Source organism: Geotrypetes seraphini, chromosome 10 (genome assembly GCF_902459505.1).
Source record: "Geotrypetes seraphini chromosome 10, aGeoSer1.1, whole genome shotgun sequence".
Taxonomy (NCBI): Eukaryota; Metazoa; Chordata; class Amphibia; order Gymnophiona; family Dermophiidae; genus Geotrypetes; species Geotrypetes seraphini.
The window spans coordinates 818,442-844,848 of NC_047093.1; the positions used below are offsets into that span (position 1 = coordinate 818,442).

The 26,407-nt window shown below is 42.7% G+C and overlaps 1 protein-coding gene across 1 annotated transcript in view; it reads left to right on the forward strand.

The window, feature by feature from the left end:
- FASN (fatty acid synthase) overlaps positions 1 to 26,407 on the forward strand; it is a 217,557-nt gene that overhangs the window by 51,470 nt on the left and 139,680 nt on the right. Inside the window, exons 3-8 of the mRNA XM_033960321.1 lie at positions 1,792 to 1,944; positions 4,985 to 5,158; positions 12,589 to 12,789; positions 13,112 to 13,234; positions 23,608 to 23,723; positions 25,230 to 25,364. Of these exons, the coding sequence (XP_033816212.1) occupies positions 1,792 to 1,944; positions 4,985 to 5,158; positions 12,589 to 12,789; positions 13,112 to 13,234; positions 23,608 to 23,723; positions 25,230 to 25,364 (902 nt within the window). The remainder of the gene's footprint in view (positions 1 to 1,791; positions 1,945 to 4,984; positions 5,159 to 12,588; positions 12,790 to 13,111; positions 13,235 to 23,607; positions 23,724 to 25,229; positions 25,365 to 26,407) is intronic.

Here is a 26,407-nt window from a genome sequence, read left to right on the forward strand (position 1 = left end):
CTTGGAGGACAAAGGGATTGAGGGGTACAGATAGGAGTAGAGGTAGGTTATAGGGATAGGATTAGAGGTAAGTTACAAAAATTAGTCAGGGACCACTGTTCAGGCAATAGGCCTGATGGGCCGCCGCAGGAGCGGACCGCTGGGCAAGATGGACCTCTGGTCTGCCTCAATGGAGGCAACTTCTTATGTTCTTATGTTCTTAATCACCTGCAGTGGAAGTTCATTCCAATGATCGACCACCCTTTCGGTGAAGAAATACTTCCTGGCGTTGCCATGAAATTGCCCGCCTTTGATTTTCAGTGGATGACCTCTTGTGGTCGAAGGTCCTTTAAGAAAGAAGATATCGTCTTCCATCTCGATGTGGCCTGAATTCAAATTGAAACTTAACTCAGATAAAACCAAATTTTTTTGGGCAAGCCCAAATGCCAAAATTAAAGACTCATCGATTTCTCTGAATGGTCAGGACTTCCCTATTGACTATTCCATAAAAATTCTGGGAGTGACTTTGGACCGTCACCTAACTTTAGATGTACACATGGATTTATTGGTTAGAAAATGCTTCTCAATATTATGGAAACTCAGAGCCATCAGAAAATATTTTGATGCAGTATCGTTCTGCTTATTGGTTCAATCTTCCATTTTAAGCATGCTTGACTATTGTAACATCATTTATTTGGGAACCTTCAAAAAAAAACCTTCAAAGACTCCAAATTATTCAAAATTCAGCAGTTCGATTGTTTTTTGGTTTAAAAAAAATGGGAACACATAAGTCCCTATTATCAAAAACTTCACTGGCTGCCCCTGGAAGCAAGAGTTTTGTTCAAATTTTTCAGTCTTTACTTTAAATCAATATTTGGGCTAGCCCCTATGTACTTGGCCTCTCAATTTAATTTGAATAGCTCTCTTAGGCCCACACGTAGAATTCATATGTTCACCTATTCACCAATAAAGACCTGCTGTTATAAAAGATTCCTGGACAGAACTCTCACTTTCCAGGCAGGTAAATGGAACGATTGGCTGGGTAACATTATCATGCATTCCTCATCCTATTTTAGTTTTAGAAAATCAGTAAAAACAAAATTGTTCAATCGATTTGTGACCTAAGAATTCTATAGTTTTTACTTCTTCTATTCTGTATGCATGTATCTGATAACTCTATATTGTGACTATTTCTCTGATTGTCCAGCACCTCTTGTTGTAAACCGCCTCAAACTATTATGGCTTTGGCGGTATATAAGAATAAAATTATTATTATTACCCTTACTTAGGTCAAATGTTGCTTTTGAAGTTAATTCTAGCAATAAGGATTCAGTACTGTGCATTGTCCTAAAGCTATGTTGTGAACTGTGAAAACCATCTGTCAAGTTTAGGAAGCCTGATAGTTGTGCCAGAATGCAGAATTCTAAGAGATTTGTGAACCATGGTATTACAGACACTACTCCCTGCTTTCCATATTTTATATCCGAGGAGTGCTGAAAAGTTCTCAGCCCAACCAACCCACTTCCTAAATTCTGAGCGTTATTTTGCCACTGTAGCTGAAAAGAGTGTTATCTTATTTCATCAAGTGCCAATCTGCAGAAACAAAATTCTATGTTTTGACATTGTTGCTGATCATTCATTGAACCATATCCATGTCATTCTCATCTTGGTTGGGCTGAGAACTTTACAGCACTCCCTCATATATATATATATATATATGTGTGTGTGTGGAGAGAGAAAAAGAGAAAGAACATCTTGAATCTCATTTGTTATTAATATTTTGAATTTCTGATTAAAGTTTCTTCTTCTCAGGACTGTACGGACTTCCAAAGCGAAATGGCAAGTTGAAAGAGATCAACAAATTTGATGCCTCTTTTTTTGGAGTTCATCCAAAACAAGCTCACACAATGGATCCTCAACTACGTTTGCTGCTGGAAATATCTTATGAAGCAATTGTAGATGGAGGTAAATGGAACCGGACTGGTCTTCTGATAGTTACATTTATTCTGTCAGAAGAAGTGAAAAAGACCTAGGGCTAGATTCACTAAGCCCACCAATCATGTTTGTGATCATGTACCGACCCGATTCACTAACCTCTGTGCCGATCCGATTTGATCTGCACATGCAAATGAGGGAGAACGGCATGCAAAGTAGGAAGGATGCAATTCACAGAACAATTTCAGGAGCACCGACTGGGTTGCCCAATCAAAAAACAAGTGACTGCTGAGGACCAGTCACTTGTACAAAAACCCTGCTCTCTGCCCCTATTCTTATACTCCAGCCAGTACTTCTCTCTGCCCCGATTTTCCTGCTCTCTGCCACAATTCTGCTTCTCCTGCCCAGATTCTGCTTCTCCTGCTCTCTGCCCCGATTCTCCTGCACTCTGCTCCAACTCCGTGGCTTTAACCCACGGTGCAGCCCTACTTTTAACCCGCAAAAGTTTCCAGCTCTAAAAAAAAAAAAAAGTTTCCAGCTTTTCCTTCATGGTGAGCATGCGCAGACCATGTACAGGCAAAGAAGATGGTCTGCGCATGCTCAAGGATCGCTCTCCAGTGATCTGTACGGTCAGTGGGGGGCGTGCCTCCATTTACCCCATTTGCATGAGGACACGTTGAGAATTCGTCAGCCTGCCACGGATCAGACACGATCAGGAAGGTAAGTGAATCTAGTCCCAAGTTGCTAATGGTAAGATAAAGATCTGGAGGCAGCAGGAGTTTTTGATCAAGAAAGTCGAGATGGGAGGGGTTTAAGCAAACAGTGTGGATGGCAGAGGTGGGGGTGGGGGTGTTAGGATTTATTTATTCATTGATTAGGCATTGTATTCCATCTAATACCGGAGTGGCTTACAAAATCACACAGATAAAAATGTCAAATCAAGTATAAAAGCAACAAAGTTCTGACAAAGAATCATACAAGCAGAATCCTTATTCATACCCACCATAAGCTTAAACCAAAACAAAAAATGAAGACTTGGAAAATGGGAGTACAGTTATGAGAAGGATCAAGAGGGCTGTGTCAGTGACAAGGACTAGAGGTTAGAAGGCTGCAGTTACTGCGTCCAAACTGACACAGCTGGCGAGAGGCCATTTTTTAGGTAAAACCAATTTTTATTGATGATAACAGGCAAGAGTACAAACCAATGCAACAAAATGTCAGCAAAATATCATCAAGATTTACAATATCAAGCAGGATCCCCAACCCTCCTCCTCCCCGGTCAAAGTGCAAAGAAACCTCCCAAAACCCCTCAGCCCATCCTCCCAACCTCCCTCCCCAAAGAAACCCCCCCTTTGTTCCAAACCCCCCTATCCTAGGAATACTACTCATACCCTTATCTAACCCCCCCATTTCAGTCCCCTCCCCCAGCCCCCAACTCCCAAACCCAACCCTACTAATGTGTCTCAGGTGGATGAATCCTAGTTACAGCCAAGGTGGTATGTGTAGTAGAGTCCCCAAGTTTGTTAAGGAAAGTAACTGCTAGTGCTGGGGTCAGCCTATGAATATAGGGCCCCCAAGAGGCCATTTTTTCTCCAATAAAGATTATTACATATAGATTATAGGTGGATTATGAAGATAAAACAAAATCATTTCTTCTCTGTGGTTTTTGTTTCCTTAAGGGCTAATGTGCTAATGGATTTTGCTATATCATGTGTCTGGGAAGAATGTTTAGAATATCTTCTCATAAATCAGCTTTGCTAATGATCTCCACCAAATTACTAGATTGATTGATTTACTGGGATTTATTAACCGCTTTTATGAAGACGGTGATGTAACATCCTGACGTTGGTCCAAGTACAAAATAAACTCATCTCCACATACGTGGAGGGGCATAATCGAAAGGAACGTCTAAGTCGCAAGTTGTCCAAAGTAAAGAACAGCTTAGGACACATTTTCAAAAAATACATCCACATTTTTTTCCTTTTCAAAAATCATCTAGATATATGTCCTGTCGATCTGATCATCCAAGCCGCTAAATCGTCCATCTTTATATCACATTTTCGTCCCACTTTTCGTCCAAGTCAAAAATGCCTAGAACAAGCCCTGTTGGACATGGGAGGGGTCTGCAAAGTGATGGACTGAACACCCAGACATGACACCTAAATAGTGAGGTACCTAACAGGGCACTGCTGTGAATGTCACAAAAAGGGTGCCATGTCTTCTCACTACAGCTCCCTTATAGGTCATGGTGAGCCCCCACACCACCTCCAGAATCCCCTAGACCCACTTATCTACCACTCCAATAGCCCTTATGGCTGCAGGAGCCACTTATATGCCAGTAAAAAAGGGTTTTGGAGGTGTATAGGGGAGTGCACATGTTTCAATATCAGTGTAGTGATTACAGGGGCTTATGGGCATGGGTCCTCCTCTCTATGAGTCCCTAACCCACCCCCAAGATGACTTAAGATGCCTTTGTGCAGCATGACTAGGCTTTCCTATGCCAGGCTGCCAGGTGATGATGTTCTGGAGGCACAATTTTCAAGTTGTGATTAATATTTTTATGGGGGGGAGTCGGTGATCACTGGGGTAGTGTGTGTGAGGTCTGTATTATGTGTTTGCAGTGCTTATCTGGTGACTTTAGGTGGGTTTTTGTGACTTAGACCATGTTTTAAATGGTCTAAGTCACAACGTCCAAGTTCCGTCAATCCTGTGCTATATAACTTTCGGTTATACATGCAGTACAACTAAGTCTAAGCCTGCCCATGTCCCGCCCTGAAATGCCCCATTTAACTATGGTCGTTCAGCGGCACTATGAAGGCCTAAGTCATTTAGAAATACGTTCAAACCTGGTTTTATTATCGACACTTGGATGTATTTTGACAATGTTCGTCCAAGTGCCGACTTAGGCCGGTTTTTGGATGTTTTTCTCTTTCGATTATGAGCCCATAGGGTCATCCTAAATTTTTCTGCAACACAAAAAGGAGAAGGTCAATTTATAAGCCTCAAAGGCATCTTGTACAGGTCTTTTGGTTGATGCCCCTGCATAATGTATATTTGGTTTCTTTCACAGGTATTAACCCTGCTGTGTTGAGGGGTTCAAACACAGGTGTATGGATTGGGGTTAGTGTTTCTGAGGCTGGTGAAGCATTCAGCCGGGACCCAGAAGAGCTTCTTGGCTACAGCATGACTGGCTGCCAGCGTGCCATGTTCGCCAATAGAATATCCTATTTCTTTGATTTCAAAGGTAACTCTGAGGACAAGGATGTTTCTAGAGAGCTTTAAAGGAAGGGAAAGGGATTATATACCGCCTTTTTATAGTTTTACAACTACACTCAAAGCGGTTACACATTGCCCCTCTCCTCAAATCATTTCATTGGCTCCTCATCCATTTCCGAATACAGTTCAGACTCCTCTTACTGATTTACTCAGCAGCCCCTCCCCCCCTTTGCTCCCTCTTGTGAACTCCGTTCATCGGGTAGGTCCCTCCTATCCGTACCTTTCTCCCCCACTGCCAACTCCAGACTCCATTCGTATGCCTGGAACAGACTGAGACTGCCTGACTTATTGCGTCAGACTCAATCACTGGCAGTATTCAAATCCAAGCTTCTGGGCTCCTTTGAACTCCTAATTCCCACACACCGTAAGGTACCTATGCTCAACCCCTATATGTCCTCTTTGTCTGTCTAAATTAGATTGTAAGCTTTTCTTTTTTTCAGTTCAATCTTTTTATTATTTTTTTCAAACAAGTGTACAAGGAATACCAAAGCAAAGATATGAGGGCATACAGGATTGTGATTGTAAGCTCTTCTAAGTAGGGACTATCTATTATACGCTAAATGCATTTCCTTCTCTGAAAGGTATTAAATGCACTGGGAAGTTTAGTAAATCTTTTACTTTTAAATTGGTGAGAATTTGGAATGGACTTCTGGATTCTCTGGTAGATCAATTATTTCAATTTCGAAAAAGTTTAAAAACCTGGTTGTTTTCACAATAGTTAATTTGATTTTAGATGTCTTATAGTAATTTTAAGCAATTCAACATGCTTTTTTCTAACTTTTTCTATCCATCTAATATAACCAATTTCTGTTTTTACTTGTTATGTTTCATTTTTTAACGAACTGTAAACCGAGTCGAGCTCCTTAGGGAATAGATTCGGTATATAAAATGAAGATTAGATTAGATATACAGCACTTTAAAAATAATAACTCATAGTAGCCTACTACGCATTTTGAAAGCACATCAGGTAGGACTTATCTACTCTGTGACCCTTTTTCTTTTCTTTTCATAATCTGGTTCTGTGATCTCATTTCCATTGTTGCCCAATATATTAATTAATCTTTCAGTATTTTATGGTTATCCTCCTTGCTTTAGAATTCCTTTGTGTCAGTGGGATGCCTTCATGAAGCTCTTATAAAGAGAAATGAAAGAGCAGGCCATAACTGGCAAAAGCTGCCCAAAATGCTCAGGAAAGAAATAAACCGAACTGGAGAGGCATTTTTTGTGCTGTTTCTTTCTCACACACGCAAGTAAGAGCATAAGATTATTCCCTCTCTGCCCTCATTGTGGATCAAAATCTGTAAGCACGGTCTCATGCCATTCACATTTTTACTGGTCACCAACAGTTTCACTACTGGGATAGTTCAACCTCCTGGAAAAATGTATGAGTGACACCCTTTACTCACTCTCACAGCCTCTAATCTATACTTCATTTCTAAAATCACTGAAAAAAATGTATATTCTCAATTGCTTGACTTTATCTAATTTAATCTAATCTTCTATTTCTGCTTCACACATACCTAAGCAGGCTCAAGGTGACTTACAAAGAAAAGTAAGAAGGAGCGGAGAGAGGCAGGGAGAGAAGGGGAGGAGACATGGGGGGAACAGAGAATTCAAGTGTCAAAGAGGTAGGTTTTCAGTTTTTTCCGAAATGTGATGTAGTTGGGTTCCGTTCTGATTGTTTCAGTGAGGTCATTCCAGTGAAAGATTTGTTTGTACTGGAGATTCTTTGTTGAAGGAAGGTTTAGTAGGATCCAATTAAGGGTTCTGTGGGAAGAGTTAGATGAGTGGAGCTGCTGAGTTTCCGTGTATTATTTGGAATATGATGCATGAAGTTTTAAATTTTATTCGCGATGGAATGGATAACCAATGTAGTTGTTTGATGAAGGCTGATATTGAGTCATATTTTTTCAGGTTGAAAATTAGTCTTAGAGCTGTGTTTTGTATGAGTTGCATTTTATGGATCAGTGCGGTGTTGATTCCCATGTAGGCAGCTTTACAGTAGTCCAGCTGTGGTAGGATCATCGACTGTACAATCAGAGCAAAGTGATGCTGATGAAAGTATGGTCTGATGAATCTTAGCTGCCTCATGGTAGAGGGACTTTTTCCGGATGTTAGAGATTTGAGCTTCCATGGTTAGCGTGGAATCAAGAATGCATCCTAGGATTTTAGATGTTTTATCGACAGCAAGGGTGTGGCCCGATCGGAGAGTGATACCTGTCGGTGCTGTATGTTGGGCTGTGTGGAAGTATAAGATTTTGGTTTTGGTTTGGTTTAGTTTTAGATTGTTGATTGTTGCCCAGTTTTGGATTCTTTCAATATTGGTTGAGACTTTGTTAGTGACATCTGACTGGTTGTTGGTTGTGGGGATGAGGAGCAAAATGTCATCTGCGTAGGACATTATGCTTTCATCATCGAATTTGATGTTTCCGAGGGAACTCTTGAAAAGGTTAAACAGAATGGGGGAAAGTGAAGAGCCTTGAAGGCCTTCCAGGGTTTGGAGATCTCTTCATTCTTTTTAATGATGTATTCTCTGTTTTGTAGGAAGTCAGAGAACCATGTTAGCACTGTTCCTGTTATGCCAATTTTAGACAATTTTGTTAATAGAAGGTGATGACCCACGGAATCAAAAGCAGCTGAAATGTCAAATTGCAGGAGTATTGCTTGACGTCCCATACTGAGTAGTTATTTGGTTTTTGTGATTAAAGTGAGGATGAGAAGTTCAGTGCTGTGTTGTTGACAGAATCCGAATTGGGTCAGGTGGAGACATGAGTGTTGCAAGTTGTTTACTTACATGGGTCTCGATGATTTTTGTTAGGATAGGTATGCCAGCGATGGGTGTGTAGTTGGAAGTCACGGAAAGATCTGCTTTTGGATTTTTTGGCATGGGTGTAAATGCTATTTTTCTCAAACCATGATCCTGCATCCATACAGAAACCACAGTCACTTCCATTTTCAGTGATTTTCACCCACTGCAAACTTGTGTCCAGGCAATAGCAAACTGGTTGGTTATTGGCCCACAAACTCAAACTCAACCCCGATAAAATAACAGCATTCTGGATCTCCTGTTCATTCATTGACTCCTCCCTCCGTTCTGTTAACACTCTTCAACTTATCCATAACCTCAGTCTGTGGCTTTTGAAATCTGGGTATATGGATTGATGATAAGTTATCATTCATATAACAGATCTCTAATGTAGTTAAATCTGGTTTTCTAGTCTTCTCTCAAGGATTTTCTTGAATTCAACTTGCTCCATATTGCTATCCACACTTTCCTTACACTTCACAACTGTGCTGCCCACTTTCTGTGTAAGGCTTCCAAATATGATCATGTTTCACCCCTTTTGGCTCATCTGCATTGGTTACCACTGTGGAGAAGGACTTTCGCTCTGGAGCTTCCTTGTACTTCTCTTCTGTTCTGTAAACACTGCCTAAATCCCTCGGCATCTACAAAAATGTACGCCAGCTGTGTGTTAATTATACTTAAGCGCCATGAACGACACCTAAGAAAAAGCTTAGACAAGTGCAATGTATGCCAGTGTTTTACTGGGCTACATTGTAGGCGTCTAAGTTCTTTAGTGAATTGTGTCTAACAGCGCCTAAGTCCCACTCCGCTCCTAATCAAGCCCACTTAGGCGTAAGGCGCCCTTAGGCATCCTGCTGTAGATGTGTTAATGGCACCAAACTGTAGATGACTCCCGGCGCCTACTTATTTTTTTAATGAGTTTTTAATCAGTTTTAAACAATGCGATCAATTATTGCACTGATTAAAGCCAATTACAGCATCATTTCTAGAATATGGTCCTTAGAGTCCACCAGTCATACATCCCTTTAAAACCCAGCTCTTCTCATTACCCACAAATTGAACAGACTATTGTGTATTTGTGTATATTTGTTGTCTGTTGAATGATGTTTCTGTCCTATATTTTTATGGAGTTCCTTTTCTTTTCATAATGAATCATTGCTGTGTGTAAACTGCTTGGACCCTTAACTGGCACAGGCTGTATATCAAGTCAATAAATAATAATAATATTGTGCCAGAGGTTGTGGTAAGAGTGGATAGCGTAGCTGGTTTTAAGAAAGGTTTGGACAAGTTCCTGGAGGAAAAGTCCATAGTCTATTATTGAGAAAGACATGGGGGAAGCCACTGCTTGCCCTGGATCAGTAGCATGGAATGTTGCTACTTCTTGGATTTGGACCAGGTACTAGTGACCTGGATTGGCCACCATGAGAATGAGCTACTGGGCTTGATGGACCATTGGTCTGACCCAGTAAGGCTATTCTTATGTTCTTATTATATGCAAATCTCTCTCATGGATATTCATTAGGGCTATCCCAAAAACCCAACTGGCTGGATAGGGTTGGGAACCGCTGTGGTAGGCGGCTTTCTATGGTGCTTGTTTGCAGTGCTTCTAAATCTCAAGGGGTGTGTTGGAGGCATGGCATGGGTGGGCTTATGATTTGGATGTTTTTCTGCAGTAATTGAGCATTTTAGAAAATGTCCAGGGCACAATTTGGATCTTTGGGCAAGACCTCTTTTAACAAACTGACCAGATGGCCATTGGAGGGTACTGGGCTCGATGGACCGTTGGTCTGACCCAATAAGACTTCTCTTATGTTCTTAATTTACTGAAGGACTTTGGAAGACTGGTTATTCAAATGACAGATGACATTTAATATGGACAAGTGCAAAGTGATGCCGACAGGGAAGCAAGGTTCCAGTGTCACCACCTAGGAAAAGGATCATTTGATAAATTCTAGGAATTATTAGGAAAGGAACACTCTTTATCATTTGTTGATGCAATCACACCCCGAGTGTTGTGTGGAGTTCTGGTCACTTCATCTCAAAAAAAGATATAGTGGGACTGGAAAAGGTACAAAGGAGGGCAGCCAAAATGATTAAGGACAGACTCAACTTATATAAGAACATAAAAATAACCTTATTGGTCCATCATAGGGGTTATCAGATGTCCGGATTTACCCGGACCTTTCCTCTTTTTAGAAGACATGTCTGGGCATCCGGACAGCTTGTCAAAACCCGGCTTCCTTTTCAGATTGCATCGGGAGGGGGCATCTGCGCTTGCGTGAACGCACATATGCACGTGATGTCATAGCGTCCCATCCATGCATGTGCGGATGCCCTCCTGACTGATGAGAACAGGCTGAGGGGGGCGGGGCCGGGGCGGGGCGTGGGCGTAACGGGGATGGGATGGGTGGAACTGGGTGGGCCTGGGGGGCGGGTGTAAGTAAAATCTGGTAACCCTAGTCCATCAAGCCCAGTAGCCCGTCCTCATGGTGGCCATTCCAGGTCACTAGTACCTGGCCAAAACCCAAAGAGTAGCAACATTCCATGTGGAATCCCCAAGGAGTAGCAACATTCCATGTGGAATCCCCAAGGAGTAGCAACATTCCATGTGGAATCCCCAAGGAGTAGCAACATTCCATGTGGAATCCCCAAGGAGTAGCAACATTCCATGCTACCTATCTAGGGCAAAGCTGAAATGAATAAGGCTCTTCAAAGGATCATGGAACATATAAGAATATAAGAATTGCCGCTTCTGGGTCAGACCAGTGGTCCATCGTGCCCAGCAATCCGCTAACGCGGTGGCCCTCTGGTCAAAGACCAGCGCCCTATCTGAGACTAGCCCTACCTGCGTACATTCCTGTTCAGCAGGAACTTGTCTAACTTTGTCTTGAATCCCTGGAGGGTGTTTTCCCCTATAACAGCCTCCGGAAGAGCGTTCCAGTTTTCTACCACTCTCTGGGTGAAGAAGAACTTCCTTACGTTCATACGGAATCTATCCCCTTTCAATTTTAGAGAGTGCCTTCTCGTTCTCCCTACCTTGGAGAGGGTGAACAACCTGTCTTTATCTACTAAGTCTATTCCCTTCAGTACCTTGACTTGGTATACCATGTTTCTGTGAGAACATTCAGAGTGGTTTACATTTTTTTACTTATGCAGGTACTTTTTCTTCAATTTGGAGAACGACATGGGTTAGAGCTCTATAAAATAACAAGTAGAATGGAATCAGTAAATGTCTTGAATTTATCAGGCAATATATAAAAAAAAAAAATCTGATAAACCATAATTAGCCTCTGGACTGTCTTGCCAGAGGTTGTGATTAAAAATTGCTGGTATGCATAAGAACGTAAGAGTTGCCACACTAGGTAGTCCAAAGGTCCACCAAGCCCAGTATCCTGATTGCAACAATGGCTAACCCAAGTCACAAGTTACAAATAAAACAGATTTTGTGCTGCTTATGCTAGGAATAAGCAGAGGATTTTCCCATGCCCATCTTAATAATGACTTAAGTGGACTTTTGTTTTAGGAAATTATCCAAACCTTTTTTAAACCCTGCTAAGCTAACTGCTGTCACCACATTTTCTGGCCACAAATTCCAGAGTTTAGTTAAACACTGAGTGAATATATATTTTCTCTGGTTTGTTTTAAATCTACTACTTAGTATTTTCATCAGATGCCCCCTTGTCCTACTATTTTTGGAAAGAGTAAACAAGCGATTCAGTTCTACCCATTCCAAATCTATCAATCCATCGTAGCAGGATTCCATTCTACTGACCCCAGGGGTAAGCAGTGGTTTTCCCCAGGTCTACCTTAATGGTTTATGGACTTGCCCTGGCAATGAGTTCCAAAGCTTAACTTCTCATATATGTTAAGAATGGACACTGCAGAGCTGACGTAATGGCAGGCATCGTTCATCGCAGCAATGTTATCTGTGAATTTTCAGTAATACTATCTGCATATTGCCAGGCGGGACAAGGGCAGAGTCTGCAGACGGTTGCTGATTTTCAACCACTGTCAGTGGCTACACAAATAAATGTAGGCCAGAAATTATTGGGCAATAGCTGTCACTGGCTATCTGTATAGCGGTGGCAGTCACTGCTCTATAAAGATATTGTAAAAGTAACAGCCACTTTTAGTCTTTTGGCGTGAGTTCTCACCATTGAAGACGCCGTTACTTTTACAAGACTATTCACCATTTCAGTGATCTTACAATCCCCTGAGGATGCCAAAACCGGGATCCCTGTTGGGACATTTGAGAAAACCTCTCTTATACAGACAGGTCCTCAATTACAAACTTGGATCTTTCACAGAAAGACTGGTCAACTATTGACTTTTTATGACTTTTAAACGTTGTATTAATAAAGTATCTCTTTTGCCTCGTTGTGATTGTTTGCATTTGTGTATTTTGAGGCAAATTTCTTCTTTCTTTACCTGCTTTGCTTGTTCCTCTAAAATGCCTCAGACCTTCAAATCGAATTGTGTTATGTACAAGGTACAAAATGACTGGCCAAAGACTTTCATGGTAGTTTCAGTACTTTTTGTGCTTTGTTACAAATCAGGAAATGCACTTAATCTGGACAAATGATTGATTCCAGGTCCCAGTTTGGCTATTGACACAGCCTGCTCCTCAAGTCTCCTTGCTTTAGAAAATGCGTACAAAGCAATAAAGCACGGAGAGTGTGATGCAGCCATTGTGGGAGGAGTCAACCTTCTGTCCAAACCCAACACATCGGTCCAGTTTCTGAAACTAGGCATGTTGAGTCCAGACGGCACTTGTAAATCCTTTGATGCTTCAGGTAACTATATTGCTTCTCTTGTGACTAATTCTTCAAGAAATTCCTGAAACAGTCCTAACATCACAAATACCTTCCTTCCTCCCTCCTTCTTCCTGCAACACAGATACTACCTTATCTACTCTTTACCTTCTCTAGAAATGACCAATGATCTTCCATTGTAACCCACCGTTTATAACTCTTTTGTAATCCGCCTTGAACCGCAAGGTAATGGCGGAATAGAAATCTCTAATGTAATGATTCCTTCTTTTTTTCTGGCAGTATAATAAGAAAATAAGGTTATTCTTGCTTTCACTTTTATCTCTCTCTCCTCCTCCTCTTGTAGGAGATGGATATTGTCGCTCTGAGGCAGCTGTAGTCATCCTAATGACCAAGAAATCCATGGCCAAACGGGTTTATGCTACAGTTGTAAATGCTGGGAGTAACACTGATGGCTACAAAGAACAAGGTAATTGAACGGGAAGAGGGCCTGACAGAATCTTCTCGACTGGACTCTCTGAGAACATTTGTGTATATATGATTGCAATATTTAAATTTGCTGCAACTAATTCAGTATGGATGAATCAAAGGATGAAACTGGTACAATTGCTGAAATGCATAACATTACTTTTCAGATTTTCAAAAAACAGTCAGGCAGTATTCAAGCAAAATTATACATTGACTGGGGCCAAAGAGCATAAGAGTGTGGATTTTCAGCCTTTCATTAGACTGAAAATCCATCTGAATGGCCCAGTTCTATCTGTATAAGAAATATGTGGAGGGAGACCAGGCTGAGAAATTTTCTTGAGTAGCAAGATTTAGCTGCTGCATTGGTAATTCTTATAGAAATATGATGGCCCATCTAGTCTGCCCATCCACATCATCTACTGTCTCCTTCTCTCTCAGCTGGTCTCTGTCTCCACCACCTCTTCTGGGGAGCCGATTGTTCCACGCATCTACCACCCTTTCTGTAAAAAAGTATTTCCTTAGATTATTCCTGAGCCTATCACTTCTTCACTTCACCCTATGCCCTCTCATTCCAGAGCTTCCTTTCTAATGAAAGAGACTTGACTCATGTGCGTTTACGCCACGTAGGTATCATATTTTCTATCTCCTGCCTTTAAGTCTGTCCCCATAAGCCTTATGACGACGACCACATGCCATTTTAGTAGCCTTCAGAATTGTAGACAATATTCTAAATCAGGTCTCACCAGAGTCTTATACAGGGGCATCAATAGCTCCTTTTTCTATAAAAAGATCTTTTGAAAAGTTTTCTGTATAAAGAGGCATTTGAGACATGGATAAGATAACTTGCTTGCACTTATATCCAGGTCTCAAATCCTCCTCTCTTATTTCGCCTTTCTCTTCATTTGTTGCCCCCTCCTGATGTGTTACCCATAAATGTTTCTCCTCTTTCTTTAATGATTGTAGCTCATCCCCCTTTCCTTTTGTATCAGTAATAAATTTGTATGTATATATTTTATTGTGTAATAAACTGTCTTATCATATGTCCCCTTTTTAATTTGTATTATGCATTGAAATATCAAATTTTAATAAAACTTGAAACTTGATGAGTGAGTTATATCCCAGTGCTCCACTCTGGAGTTTTTCTGAATTCCCCCTCCTTTTTTTCCTTCTCTTCACGCAAGCCTAAAGAAATGTTTCTGATCTGTTCTGCTTATTTCTTTCTATTTGGTTGGTCGAAAGTCCAGCTCTGCCTGCGTGGAGAAGAAGCAGACTGAGGCCAATCCCTGGTGGTACCTGTTAGCCAGCCTGCAGAAGCCTTTTTGGAGCTCGTAACCATTTCCTCGTAGCATTTCTCACCTACTGTTTGCAGGGGCTGTCAGCAGTCTCACAGGGTGCCGGCGGCATTTCGCCTCCCCTCTTTTTTGCACATCCGCGGTCTGTGGGGGTTGGAGGCTCAGTCAGACGCCCAAGGATTCAGCACTAGAAGGATGTTGAGTTGTGAGGCAGTGATGCATGTTTGGTGCCAAAATGCTGCTGCAGTGGTCATCTTGGATTTCCTAATTTTTTTCAAAGTTCTCCAAAAGCTCCAAATCACCTCATTTTGCCTCAAAACTGGCAGGGCTGAAGTCTTCAGGCTCCTTTGACCCTAATTCATGTTAGGTTGGCGCTGGATGGGCGCATGAAGTGCATCCATGCACCATATGCCACACAGTATGTGAAGTGGGATGGGAGTGGCTGCTCTCTAAAGCCAAAGAACAGGCGGGAAGACCTTTGGTTGGGGCAATTTTCCTTTCTAGGCCCAAGAATAGTGGTCGTCCTAAGCGCAGGGGCACGGAGGCCGTGGAGTCCAACAAACGCAAACTAAAGTCCTCTACAGGAAACTCAGTGCTGCCTAGTATGGCTTTTTCTCTGGAATTTGTTAATTTCATGTGGAGAGCCTTTCTGGACAGCCGACCTTTCAAGGGGAAGTCTGGCAGCACTTCAGACAGCGCACAAGAGGCAGGGGCTCCCAGGGTGTGTCTACCTCCTAGGGTCTAGGGGACCTTTCCAAGGGAGATTCAGATGATGATGGATCTCCTTGCTATGCCACCGCTGTCTCAGGACTGTCAGGGGATACAGAGTCGCAGTCAGGCATGTTAGACCCTGTGGTGGCTCTTGATCTGGGGGGTGATCCCATAGTTCTCCAGTTAGTCAAACCTTCGGCTCTCTTGGACCTGATTACTGATTTACTTTGGGAGTTGAATTTGCAGCATTAAAAAATAGCCCTAAATGAGACAGGATGTATAAATAAAAATTTGCAGAGCATCCTGAGAAGCCTTGAGAAAAGGGTCCCTGTCGGGCTTGTCAGAAACTCTGCACACTTAAGATAAGTAGCACTTCAAACCAAAAAAGTCTACAGTATATGGGACAGTAAGAAATAAGTTGAGCACTAGGAAGAGGAAGGCATAGACAGGGGGTGGGTAAGCAGAGTGGGCAGACTTGATGGGCTGTAGCCCTTTTCTGCTGTCATCTTCTATGTTTCTATGGGTTTGTGATTGAAACTGTGAACCATTGAGTCTTGGTATTGGGTAATATATCCCTATCCAAGTAGGTTTCTGAGACCCTTAATCCTTCTTTCTCTCTTGAAATATCCTAAGGTGGGATTTTTGGTGGACAAACCATCTTCCCTGATTTCTTCAGTTGAACGTGGACTCCCAGCAGGTCCCTTCTGCTATCTTCTCTATCATGAGTGGAGTGAGAACCCAGTCTTCTACACTTCCCTGGCATCCTGACATTGGGATGCTCTGGAAGGGTCCTTAAAGTTGCCAGGACTATGGCTTGGCTGTAGCCGATGACACCAGAGTGTCACCAGCTGTTCCTTGGTAGCGCAGGTTACAAAGCGCACCTCCCTGCCGAGTGAGGGAGGCGTGGAGTTAAAGCAGGATCATACAGTGGATGTGGTTCCCAAGAGCTGTTTGAGGCTTTGGCTTTAGGAATCAAAGCAGCCACAGTGGCACCCTTTCTGACCCTTGCCTGCCATTCTAGGTTACTGAGTCTTGAGCGCCAGAATGACGAGCCTTTACCCCAACTCCTATTAACAGGAGTGGATTATGTAGCAGATGCTCTATACGACATCATCAGAGTCATGAGCAAAGCTTTGGCTTATTTAGTTTAAGCCCACAGGATGCTCTGGATCAGGTAATGGGCTGGTGACTCCTTCTCCAAAGCTATTCTCAGCAGACTTCCTTTCAAAGGGGAAATGTTATTCAGGAAAGGACTGGATGATCTCATGACCAGTGTAGCAGACCCAGAACTTCTAGAGGCTCAGGGTGTTCTAATTTTGATGGCTCCAGGCAGTCTTGGCAGTACTTGGGAGCCACATCCCAGAGATCCTTACAGGGATCCAGATGCAACCAGGCCTCCAGTTCCCTTCCAGCATCATCTGCCAAAAAACCACAATGACATCAGGTCCCTCTCAAGATAGGGGGACAGCTCTTGGACTTTCTGCAAGACTGGGCTCAGATAACCTAATTGCTGTATTCTGGAAATCATTTCACCTGGCAGTGACCAGAAAAAGTAGACAGAGTGGAGGCTACAGTGAGATTCAGGCCATAGAACATATGCCACCTGACAAATACTCCGGCTCAGACAAATACTCCATATACTTAATTGTGTGAAAGAATGGCTCAGATGATTGGAGACACATTCTGGATCTTACGTCAATGTGGTGCTCATGGTTTCGCGCTTTCACAAGGAGACAGTTCGTTCTGTCATAGTGGCGGTGGTTCTGGGGGAATTCCTGGCCTCTCTGGATTTGACAAAGGCCTATTTGCATATGCCTAAGTTCCTGAGGTTTCATGTTCTAGAAAACCACTAGTTCTCACTCCTTCTCTTTGGCCTAGAGACTGCTTGCACTTTCACCAAGGTGATAGTGGTAGTGGCTGCCCACCTGCGATGACTGGCTGATCAGGGCTCCATCATTTGTCTGAGTTCTGGAGAGCCTGGGCTGGATAATAAATTTTTGAAAGAGCCAGTTGACTCCAACTCTGTCCCTAGAATATCTGGGTGTCTTGTTCAGCATGGCAGACGGTCATGTCTGTCTTCCAGAGGTAAGCAGACAGAAGCTTTGCTCTCAAATAACAAGCTTGCTAGCCAAATCAACTCCGTCAGCGTGGCACTATCTCCAAGTGCTAGGTTTCATGGTGGTCACAACAGATGTGGTTCCCTGAGCTAAAGCTGGCAGGTTTCCTCTCCAAAATTGCTATTACATTGGTCTCTTTAGACAGACTCTCTGCAGAGGTCCCTGCCCTGGATACTGGAAGCCCAGGCCAGTATGGACTGGTGGCTCCACCCTAAGTCACTAACCAAGGGCATACCCCTTGCTGGTCCTGGTTCGGGTTGGGGCAGCTGAAGATGAAGAGAAGCTTCCCTTGAGGCTTTCCAATCTGCTCTCTGCTCTTCCTGGCCGGATATCCTTTGAGGGAGGAAGGGGAGAGGCGAAGCGATCTCCCACAGCAGGTCCCCTTGCTGGTCCTGGTTCAGGTTGAGCCAGATCATCAAACACAATCACCCCCAAGTCCCGCATTTCTTCCATGCACAGAAGTACTTCGTCTCCTATACAATACCGTTCTCATGGTTTTTTGCAGCCCAAGTGAATGACCCTGCATTTTTTTTTAGCATTTAATCTTAGTTGCCAATTACCAGACCATTATTCAAGCTTTGTCAGATCCTACCTCATGTTATTCACACCCTCCGGGATGTCTGCCCTATTACATCACTCACAAAGATGCCCAAGGACAGTTTGTGAAAGTAGAATAATTCCAAGTAAGAACATAAGAATATCTTACTGGGTCAAACCAATGGTCCATCAAGCCCAGTAGCCTGTTCTCTTGGCCAAAACCAAAGGAGTAGCAATATTCCATACTATCAATTCAGGGCAAGCAGTGGCTTCCCCCCTGTCTTTGTTAATAACAGACTATGGACTTTTCCTCCAGGAACTTGTCCAAACCTTTCTTAAAACCAACTACACTATCTGCTCTTACCACAACCTCTGGCAATGCATTTCAGAGCTTAACTATTCTCTGAGTGAAAAAAATTTCCTCCTATTGGTTTTAAAAGTATTTCCCTGCAACTTCATCGAGTATCCCCCTAGTGAAAAATCGATCCACTTGTACCCATTCTACTCCACTCAGGATTTTGTAGACTTCAATCCTATCTCCCCTCAGCCATCTCTTTTCCAAGCTGAAGAGCCCTAACCATTTTAGTCTTTCCTCATACGAGAGGAGTTCCATCCCCTTTACCATCTTGGTCGCTCTTCTTTGAACCTTTTCTAGCACCACTATTTCTTTCTTGAGATAAGGAGACCAGAATTGAACGCAATACTCCAAATGAGGTCATACCATGGAGCAATACAGGGGCATTATGACATTCTTAGTCTTGTTAACCATCTTTTTTAATCATTCCCAGCATCCTGAAGTTCTTGTATGTATAATAGGTTGAGTTTTCTTCAATTATATTAGAATGATAAATGAAGAGTAATACTGGAAAGTACTGCTCTTTCTTCATTTATATCTACAATAAAATTCTATGAACATTTGTTTCCAAAAACATCTCTCAATAAAATAACAATAAAGTAAAAAGAAAAAAAGTCCACCCGCTGTCCTTTCTTTGTACATTTGTGGATGGAGAGCAAAACAGCCCCACTCAGAGATGCACATCTACATTCTTCACACTGTAGCGGTGAAAATTATTCTAATAAGTGCAGGACATTCCTAGTGTTTCAGTAGTGATGCTTGTAGGAAATTTTAGTGAACACATTTCTGTGGTCCCAGTAGTGAAGCATGCCAGGGCTTTCTGCTACTTCTATCTGTTGTTGCTAAAGGATTTGGGACATTAAGACAGCTTAGAGCTATTAGAGATTTTTTTAGATGAGAAATCATTGCATATGTTAATTGATGCCTTTGTATTGTCAAAGTTAGATTATGGTAATTTAGTATATGCAGGTATTGGGTTAGGACAGTTGAAACATATACAAACAGTGCAAAACACTGTTATTAGATTATTAGGCCGTGCATATATTTGTGATCATGTGACACCTCTCTATTTAAAATTCCACTGATTACCAACAGAATTTAGAATCAAATTTAAGATCTTGATGTTGGCACCTAGAGCATTATTTGAGCTACAGCCTGGTGTTATTTTATGCCCCGAGACGTCTATTACGATCTTTGAATGACAATAGGGTAGTTGATCCTCATAGCTCAAAGGCACATCTTGCATCAACTAGAGATTGTGCGTTCTTTGATCTAGTTCTGCCGTTATGGAAGAATTTGCTCATAGATTTGAGAAAAGAAGAAACATACATCAACTTTAAAAAGACACCTAAAAGCGCATTTTTTTCAATTGGCTTTCTCAAATTGAATATTTGAGTTTGGGACTGTTATCTGTAATTATATAATGATTAATTTTTGATATGGAAAACCAATTTTTTAACTGTTTGTATTAATTAGGATTGTTTTTATTAGAATTGCTATTAGAATTATTATTATGGAGATCTTGATTGCGTGGAGGAGCATAATCGAAAGGGACGTCTAAGTCCGTTTACATCCATCTCGCAAGTCGTCCATAGTTAAAAAGAGCCCAAAACACATTTTCGAAAGATATGTACAACTTTTTTTTACTTTCGAAAATCATCTAATTATACGTCCTGCCGATCTGATCATCTATCTTTGGACCACATTTCCGTCCAACTCCAAAACGCCTAGAACAAGCACTGTTGGACGTGGGAGGGGTCTGCAAAGTGATGCACTGCACACCCAGACATGCCACCTAAATAGTGGGGTACCTTACAGGGCACTGCTGTGAACTTCACAAAAAGGGTGCCATGTCTTCTCCTCCCTACAGCTCCCTTATAGGTTATGGTGAGCCCCCCAAGCCACCTCCAGAATCCCCTAGACCCATTTATCTATCACCCCAATAGCCCTTATGGCTGCAGGAGCCACTTATATGCCAGTAAAAAAGGGTTTAGGGGGTGTATAGGGCAGTGCACATGTTTATGTATCAATGCACTGATTACAGGGGCTTATGGGCATGGTTCCTCCTCTCAATGGGTCCCTAACCCACCCCCAAGACGACTTAAGCTGCCTCTGGCCTGGACGACTAGGCTTTCCTATGCCAGGCGGCCAGCTGATAAGAACATAAGAAGTTGCCCCCGCTGAGTCAGACCAGAGGTCCATCTTGCTCAGCGGTCCGCTCCCACGGCGGCCCATCAGGCCTAGTGCCTGAACAGTGGTCCCTGATTAATTTTGTAACTTACCTCTAATCCCATCCCTTTAATCTACCTTTACTCTTATCTGTACCCCTCAATCCCTTTGTCTTCCAAGTACCTATCCAAAGCTTCTTTGAACCCCTGTAGCGTGCTCCTGTTTATCACATCCTCTGGTAGCGCGTTCCATGTATCCACCACCCTCTGTGTGAAAAAGAACTTCCTGGCGTTTGTTCTAAACCTCTCCCCTTTCAATTTCTCTGAGTGCCCCCTTGTACTTATTGATCCCCTTAATTTGAAAAATCTGTCCCTGTCTATTTTTTCTATGCCCTTCATGATCTTGAAGGTTTCTATCATGTCTCCTCTAAGTCTCCGCTTTTCCAGGGAGAAAAGCCCTGGCTTTTTCTGTCTGTCAGTATATGAGAGTTCCTCCATGCCCTTTATTAGCTTAGTTGCTCTTCTCTGGACCCTCTCAAGTACCTCCATGTCCTTCTTGAGGTACGGCGACCAGAACTGAACACAGTACTCCAGGTGTGGGCGCACCATAGCACGATACAGTGGCAGGATGACTTCCTTTGTCCTGGTCATGATACCCTTCTTAATGATACCCAACATTCTGCTTGCTTTCCTTGAGGCCGTGGCACACTGCGCCGATGCCTTCAATGTTGTATCTACCATCACTCCCAGGTCTCTTTCAAGGTCGCTCACCCCTAGCGCTGATCCCCCCCATTTTGTAAGTGAACATCGCGTTTTTTTCCCCTATATGCATGACCTTGCATTTCCCTATGTTGTAACTCATTTGCCACTTTTTGGCCCATTTTTCCAGTGTTGTCAGATCTTTTTGGAGATCTTCGCAGTCCTCCATGTTATTGACCTTGCGATATAGTTTGGTGTCATCCGCAAATTTAATAACCTCACATTTTGTTCCTGCCTCCAGGTCGTTAATGAATATATTGAATAGGAGCGGTCCCAGCACCGACCCCTGTGGAACTCCGCTCGTGACCCATTGCCAGTCTGAGTAATGTCCCTTTACTCCAACCCTCTGTTTCCTGTCCGCCAGCCAGTTTTTGATCCATCGATGGACCTCCCCTTGCACCCCATGGTTCCATAGCTTCCTTAGTAGTCTTTCGTGTGGCACCTTGTCGAAGGCTTTTTGGAAGTCAAGGTAAATGATATCTATGGATTCCCCTTTATCAACCCAGCTGGTTACCCCCTCAAAGAAGTATGATAAGTTCGTGAGGCATGAACTGCCCTTGCAGAAGCCATGCTGGCTCGACTTTAGCTGCCCATAGTTGTCGATGTGTTCCCAGATGCTGTCTTTAATCAGCGCTTCCATCATCTTTCCCGGGACCGAGGTCAAGCTCACCGGCCTGTAGTTTCCTGGATCTCCCCTTGAGCCTTTCTTGAAGATGGGCGTGACATTTGCTATTTTCCAGTCTTCCGGAATCTCTCCAGTTTTTAGGGATAGGTTGCATATTTGTCGAAGTGGCTCAGCTATTTCGTTCCTTAGTTCCTTGAGTACCCTTGGGTGAATGCCATCCGGACCTGGCGATTTGTCGCTCTTTAGCCTGTCTATCTGCCTGAGGACATCCACCTTGCTCACCTGGACCAGATTTTCATCCTGCTCTCCTTTTACGATCTCCTCGGGCTCCGGAATGTTGGTTGTGTCCTCCCTCGTGAAAACTGACGTGAAGAACTTATTTAGCCTGTCAGCTATCTCCTTTTCCTCTTTTACCACTCCCTTTCTGTCCCCATCATCCAAGGGTCCCACTTCCTCCCTTGCTGGTTGCTTCCCCTTAACGTACCTGAAGAATGATTTGAAGTTTGTTGCTTCCCCTGCCAGTCTCTCTTCATATTCTTTTTTTGCTTTCCTAACCACTCGATGACACTCCTTTTGGTGTTTTTTGTGTTCCTTTTGGTTCTCCTCTGTTTTGTCCTTTTTCCATTTTTTGAATGATGCTTTCTTGTCACTTATCGCCTTTTTCACTGCATTTGTTATCCACACTGGGTTTTTTGTTCTATTTTTTTTGCACCCTTTCCTGTACTTGGGGATGCACAGGTTCTGTGCTTCGTGCACTGTGCCCTTGAGTATGGTCCAGGCATTTTCTACGGACTCCATCTTCCTTGCGCTGTCGTTGAGTTTCTTTCCCACCATTTTCCTCATGGCATCATAATTCCCTTTTTTGAAGTTAAGTGCAGTCGTTGTAGTTCTTTTCACCTTTGATGATCCAATTTCTAGCCTGTACTGGATCAGGTTGTGATCGCTGTTTCCTAGTGGGGCTAGTACTGCCACCTCCTTAGAGGGTCCCCCTAGTCCGTCGAGGATTAGGTCAAGAGTGGCATCACCCCGTGTTGGTTCCGTGACCAGCTGTTCCATGAAACAATCCCTCGTGACCTCCAGGAATTTGGTCTCCCTCATGCAGTTTGAGTGCCCAATACTCCAGTTTATTTCCGGGTAGTTGAAGTCTCCCATCACCACCACACTTCCGCTTTTGCATACCTGCCTCAGTTCAGCCTCCAGATCCTGGTCGATTTCTTCCGTTTGTCCAGGTGGGCGATAGTACAGACCCAATTTTATGTCTGCTCCAGTTCCTCCTGGTAGCTTAACCCATAGTGATTCCAAGTCTTCCGCCCTTACAGTTGTTTCCATCCTGGTTGAAGGTATGTCCAAGTTCCGTCTAGGCTCTGTTGTTAAACTTTGGGTTATACATGCTGTACAACTAAGTCTAAGCCGGCCCACGTCCCACCCAACTCCCGCCCTCGACACGCCTCCCGAAATGCTCCATTTAGCTTTGGACGTTGAGCGGCACTATGAAGGCCTAGGTCGTTTTTAAATACATCCAAAACCCGGTTTTATTATCGGCGCTTGGACGTTTTTGAAAAATGTTCGTCCAAGTGCCAACTTAGGCTGGTTGTTGGACATTTTTCTCTTTCGATTATGAGCCCCTTTAGGAAAAAAATAAATAACGACATTTGTAACTTTTGCTATACTCTTTTCTATCCTATTTTTAAATGGAGTTCCTTTCTTGATGAATCTGTATTATATATTGAACACCGCTTGGATCCTTTTATAGGCTGTTATGCGGTATAGAAAGTTAAAAAAAACCCAAAACATAAACATCTGTCCCCAGGTGTGACATTCCCGTCAGGTGAAGTTCAGCAGCAGTTGATGGCTTCTCTGTACAAAGAGTCCAGGATCCAGCCTGCAGAAGTGGAATATGTGGAAGCTCATGGCACTGGCACGAAGGTTAGAACAAATATGCTTTCTATGCATCTTTCAAAATGTACCCAGGAAGTTTTCTCATCACTTATGCTCCTCATCCCAGGGCAAGTGTTAGGGGACCCCTCTCAAGTTTCTGCCCTGGACCCAGCCTCATCCGACACATTAGGTAAAAAATAGATGTCATCTCGTAGCACAATTATTTGTGACTGTTATATATATTTTTTTAATATTCTTTATTCATTTTCATATTTTACATCCAGTGCACAAAATATTAAATTACAACAAATTATTACACAATATCACTTTTATATCTACTACATAAAATTCTAATAATATTTTTACCCACCCTTCAACTGCTTTCCAATCACCATATACACATTATATAACATATTATAACATATTATGTAAAATTATTTCCATTACCCATCCCTCCTGATGTGCCATAAAGAAGAAAAAGAAAAGAAGAAGAGAAAAACTGATGATTATTCACTACAATATTTTGTCAATGGCCCCCATATTTTTATAAATTTAGTATATGTCCCTCTTTGTATTGCTATTGCTCTTTCCATTTTGAATATATGACAAATTGTATTCCACCAAAATGTATAACTAAGGTTACTATGATTAAGAACATAAGAAGTTGGCCCCGCTGAGTCAGACCAGAGGTCCATCTTGCTCAGCGGTCCGCTCCCGCGGTGGCCCATCAGGCCTAGTGCCTGAACAGTGGTCCCTGATTAATTTTGTAACTTACCTCTAATTCCAGTTGTTGGTTATATGCTGAATGGCAACCCCTGTCATGAGTAATAAAAGCTTGTTATTCTCTCGTGAAATTTGACTTTTTTTCCTCATCATCATTCCAAATAATACGGTATCATATGAGAGTGCTACATGATTTTCCAACAATGTATTAATTTGAGGCCAAATAGCATTCCAAAAAATTTTAATATGGGGACAATAATAAAGTAAATGATCTAATGTCCCAGGTTCCAGATTACAATGCAAGCATCTATTGGACTTAGAACTATCTAATTTTTGCAAACGTACAGGGGTCCAAAATACTCTATGTAACAAAAATAACCATGTTTGTCTCATAGATGCTGACACTGTACATCTCATTCTCCAAGACCAAATTCGTGGCCATTGAGATGCAGTAATTTGGTGCTTAATGTCAATGCTCCAAAAGTCTCTTAGACCACTTTTTGGTTTTTTATTCAAATATCCAGATAATAATTTATACCACAATGCGGCTTGATGTCCTAGGAAGTCTGCTTGGAAGCATAGAAACTATACTATACTATACTATACTGTTATTAAAGTCCCCTCTGCATCTCACCTCATTCTGTCTCTTTGGAAATGAATTGAAACAAAGATTGTACTGGCATGTGATATGAAATGTATTGATTTAAATGGTATTTCTGATTCCCAAGTTTAGGTGAAGCAAATGCTCTTGTACATTCATTATATCCGTGGCACACTGAGCTGAATCCCCCCTCTTTGGAAATGACACATTCTGCTTTCTCTTTCTGGTAGGTTGGAGATCCCCAGGAAGTGAACGGAATCGTCAATGTTTTTTGTAAATCAGACCGAGAGACATTGTTGATAGGGTCCACTAAATCAAACATGGGACATCCAGAACCTGCCTCTGGACTTTCTGCATTGGCTAAGGTAACTGTGCACCGCAACACCCTAAAGAAACCTGCAGTAAACAAGCCATTGGGATGTAGGGGGGAGGGGGTCAGCAGTTTTAGTAGACTGGCCACACAGACATCTCAGGAGAGCAGTGGGGCATCTTTGGGAACACCACAGTGAATGTCACATAAAAAGACCCACCGTAATCCCCTTATAGTGTTTGGTGAGCCTGGACCCAACTGTACACCATAACAATAGCCCTTAAGCCTGCTGTGTGGCATATGGTGCATGGATGCACTTCATGCGCCCATCCAGCGCCAACCTAACATGAATTAGGGTCAAAGGAGCCTGAGGACTTCAGCCCTGCCAGTTTTGAGGCAAAATGAGGTGATTTGGAGCTTTTGGAGAACTTTGAAGTGGGATGGGAGTGGCTGCCCTCTAAAGCCAAAGAACAGGCGGGAAGACCTTTGATTGGGGCAATTTTCCTTTCTAGGCCCAAGAATAGTGGTCGTCCTAAGCTCAGGGGCACGGAGGCCGTGGAGTCCAACAGACGCAAACTGAAGTCCTCTACAGGAAACTCAGCGCTGCCTAGTATGGCTTTTTCTCTGGAATTTGTTAATTTCAGGTGGAGAGCCTTTCAGGACAGCCGACTTCCATGGGGAAGTCTGGCACTACCAATTATATGAGATTTAGGTGCTCATTTCAAAGCAGATGAGCATCTTAAAAAACTATCCAAATCCTGATTTTAGAAAGTCAGCATTTTGACATTCCACGCTGCAGTTTGTCCAAATAGCAAGGGGGGCATGTTTTGTGCAGGACTAGGGAATGCCCTAAAGTACGCCATGCAACAGGGAATTTTGAAGAGAAGAAACACCCATGTCTAGACCTGTTTCAGTCATGTCCAAGTTACAAAACGTTGCTCTAATTGAGCAACTGACTACTGGAGAGATTAAGGCATGATCCCTCCGTAATCCCCTTCCCACACCCCTGAAAGGGAAACCAGGCTCTATGTCAACTACAGGGGTTATGGCCATTCGGAAGAGTAGCTTGGTGGTTAGTGCAGTGGAGTGTGAGCCAAA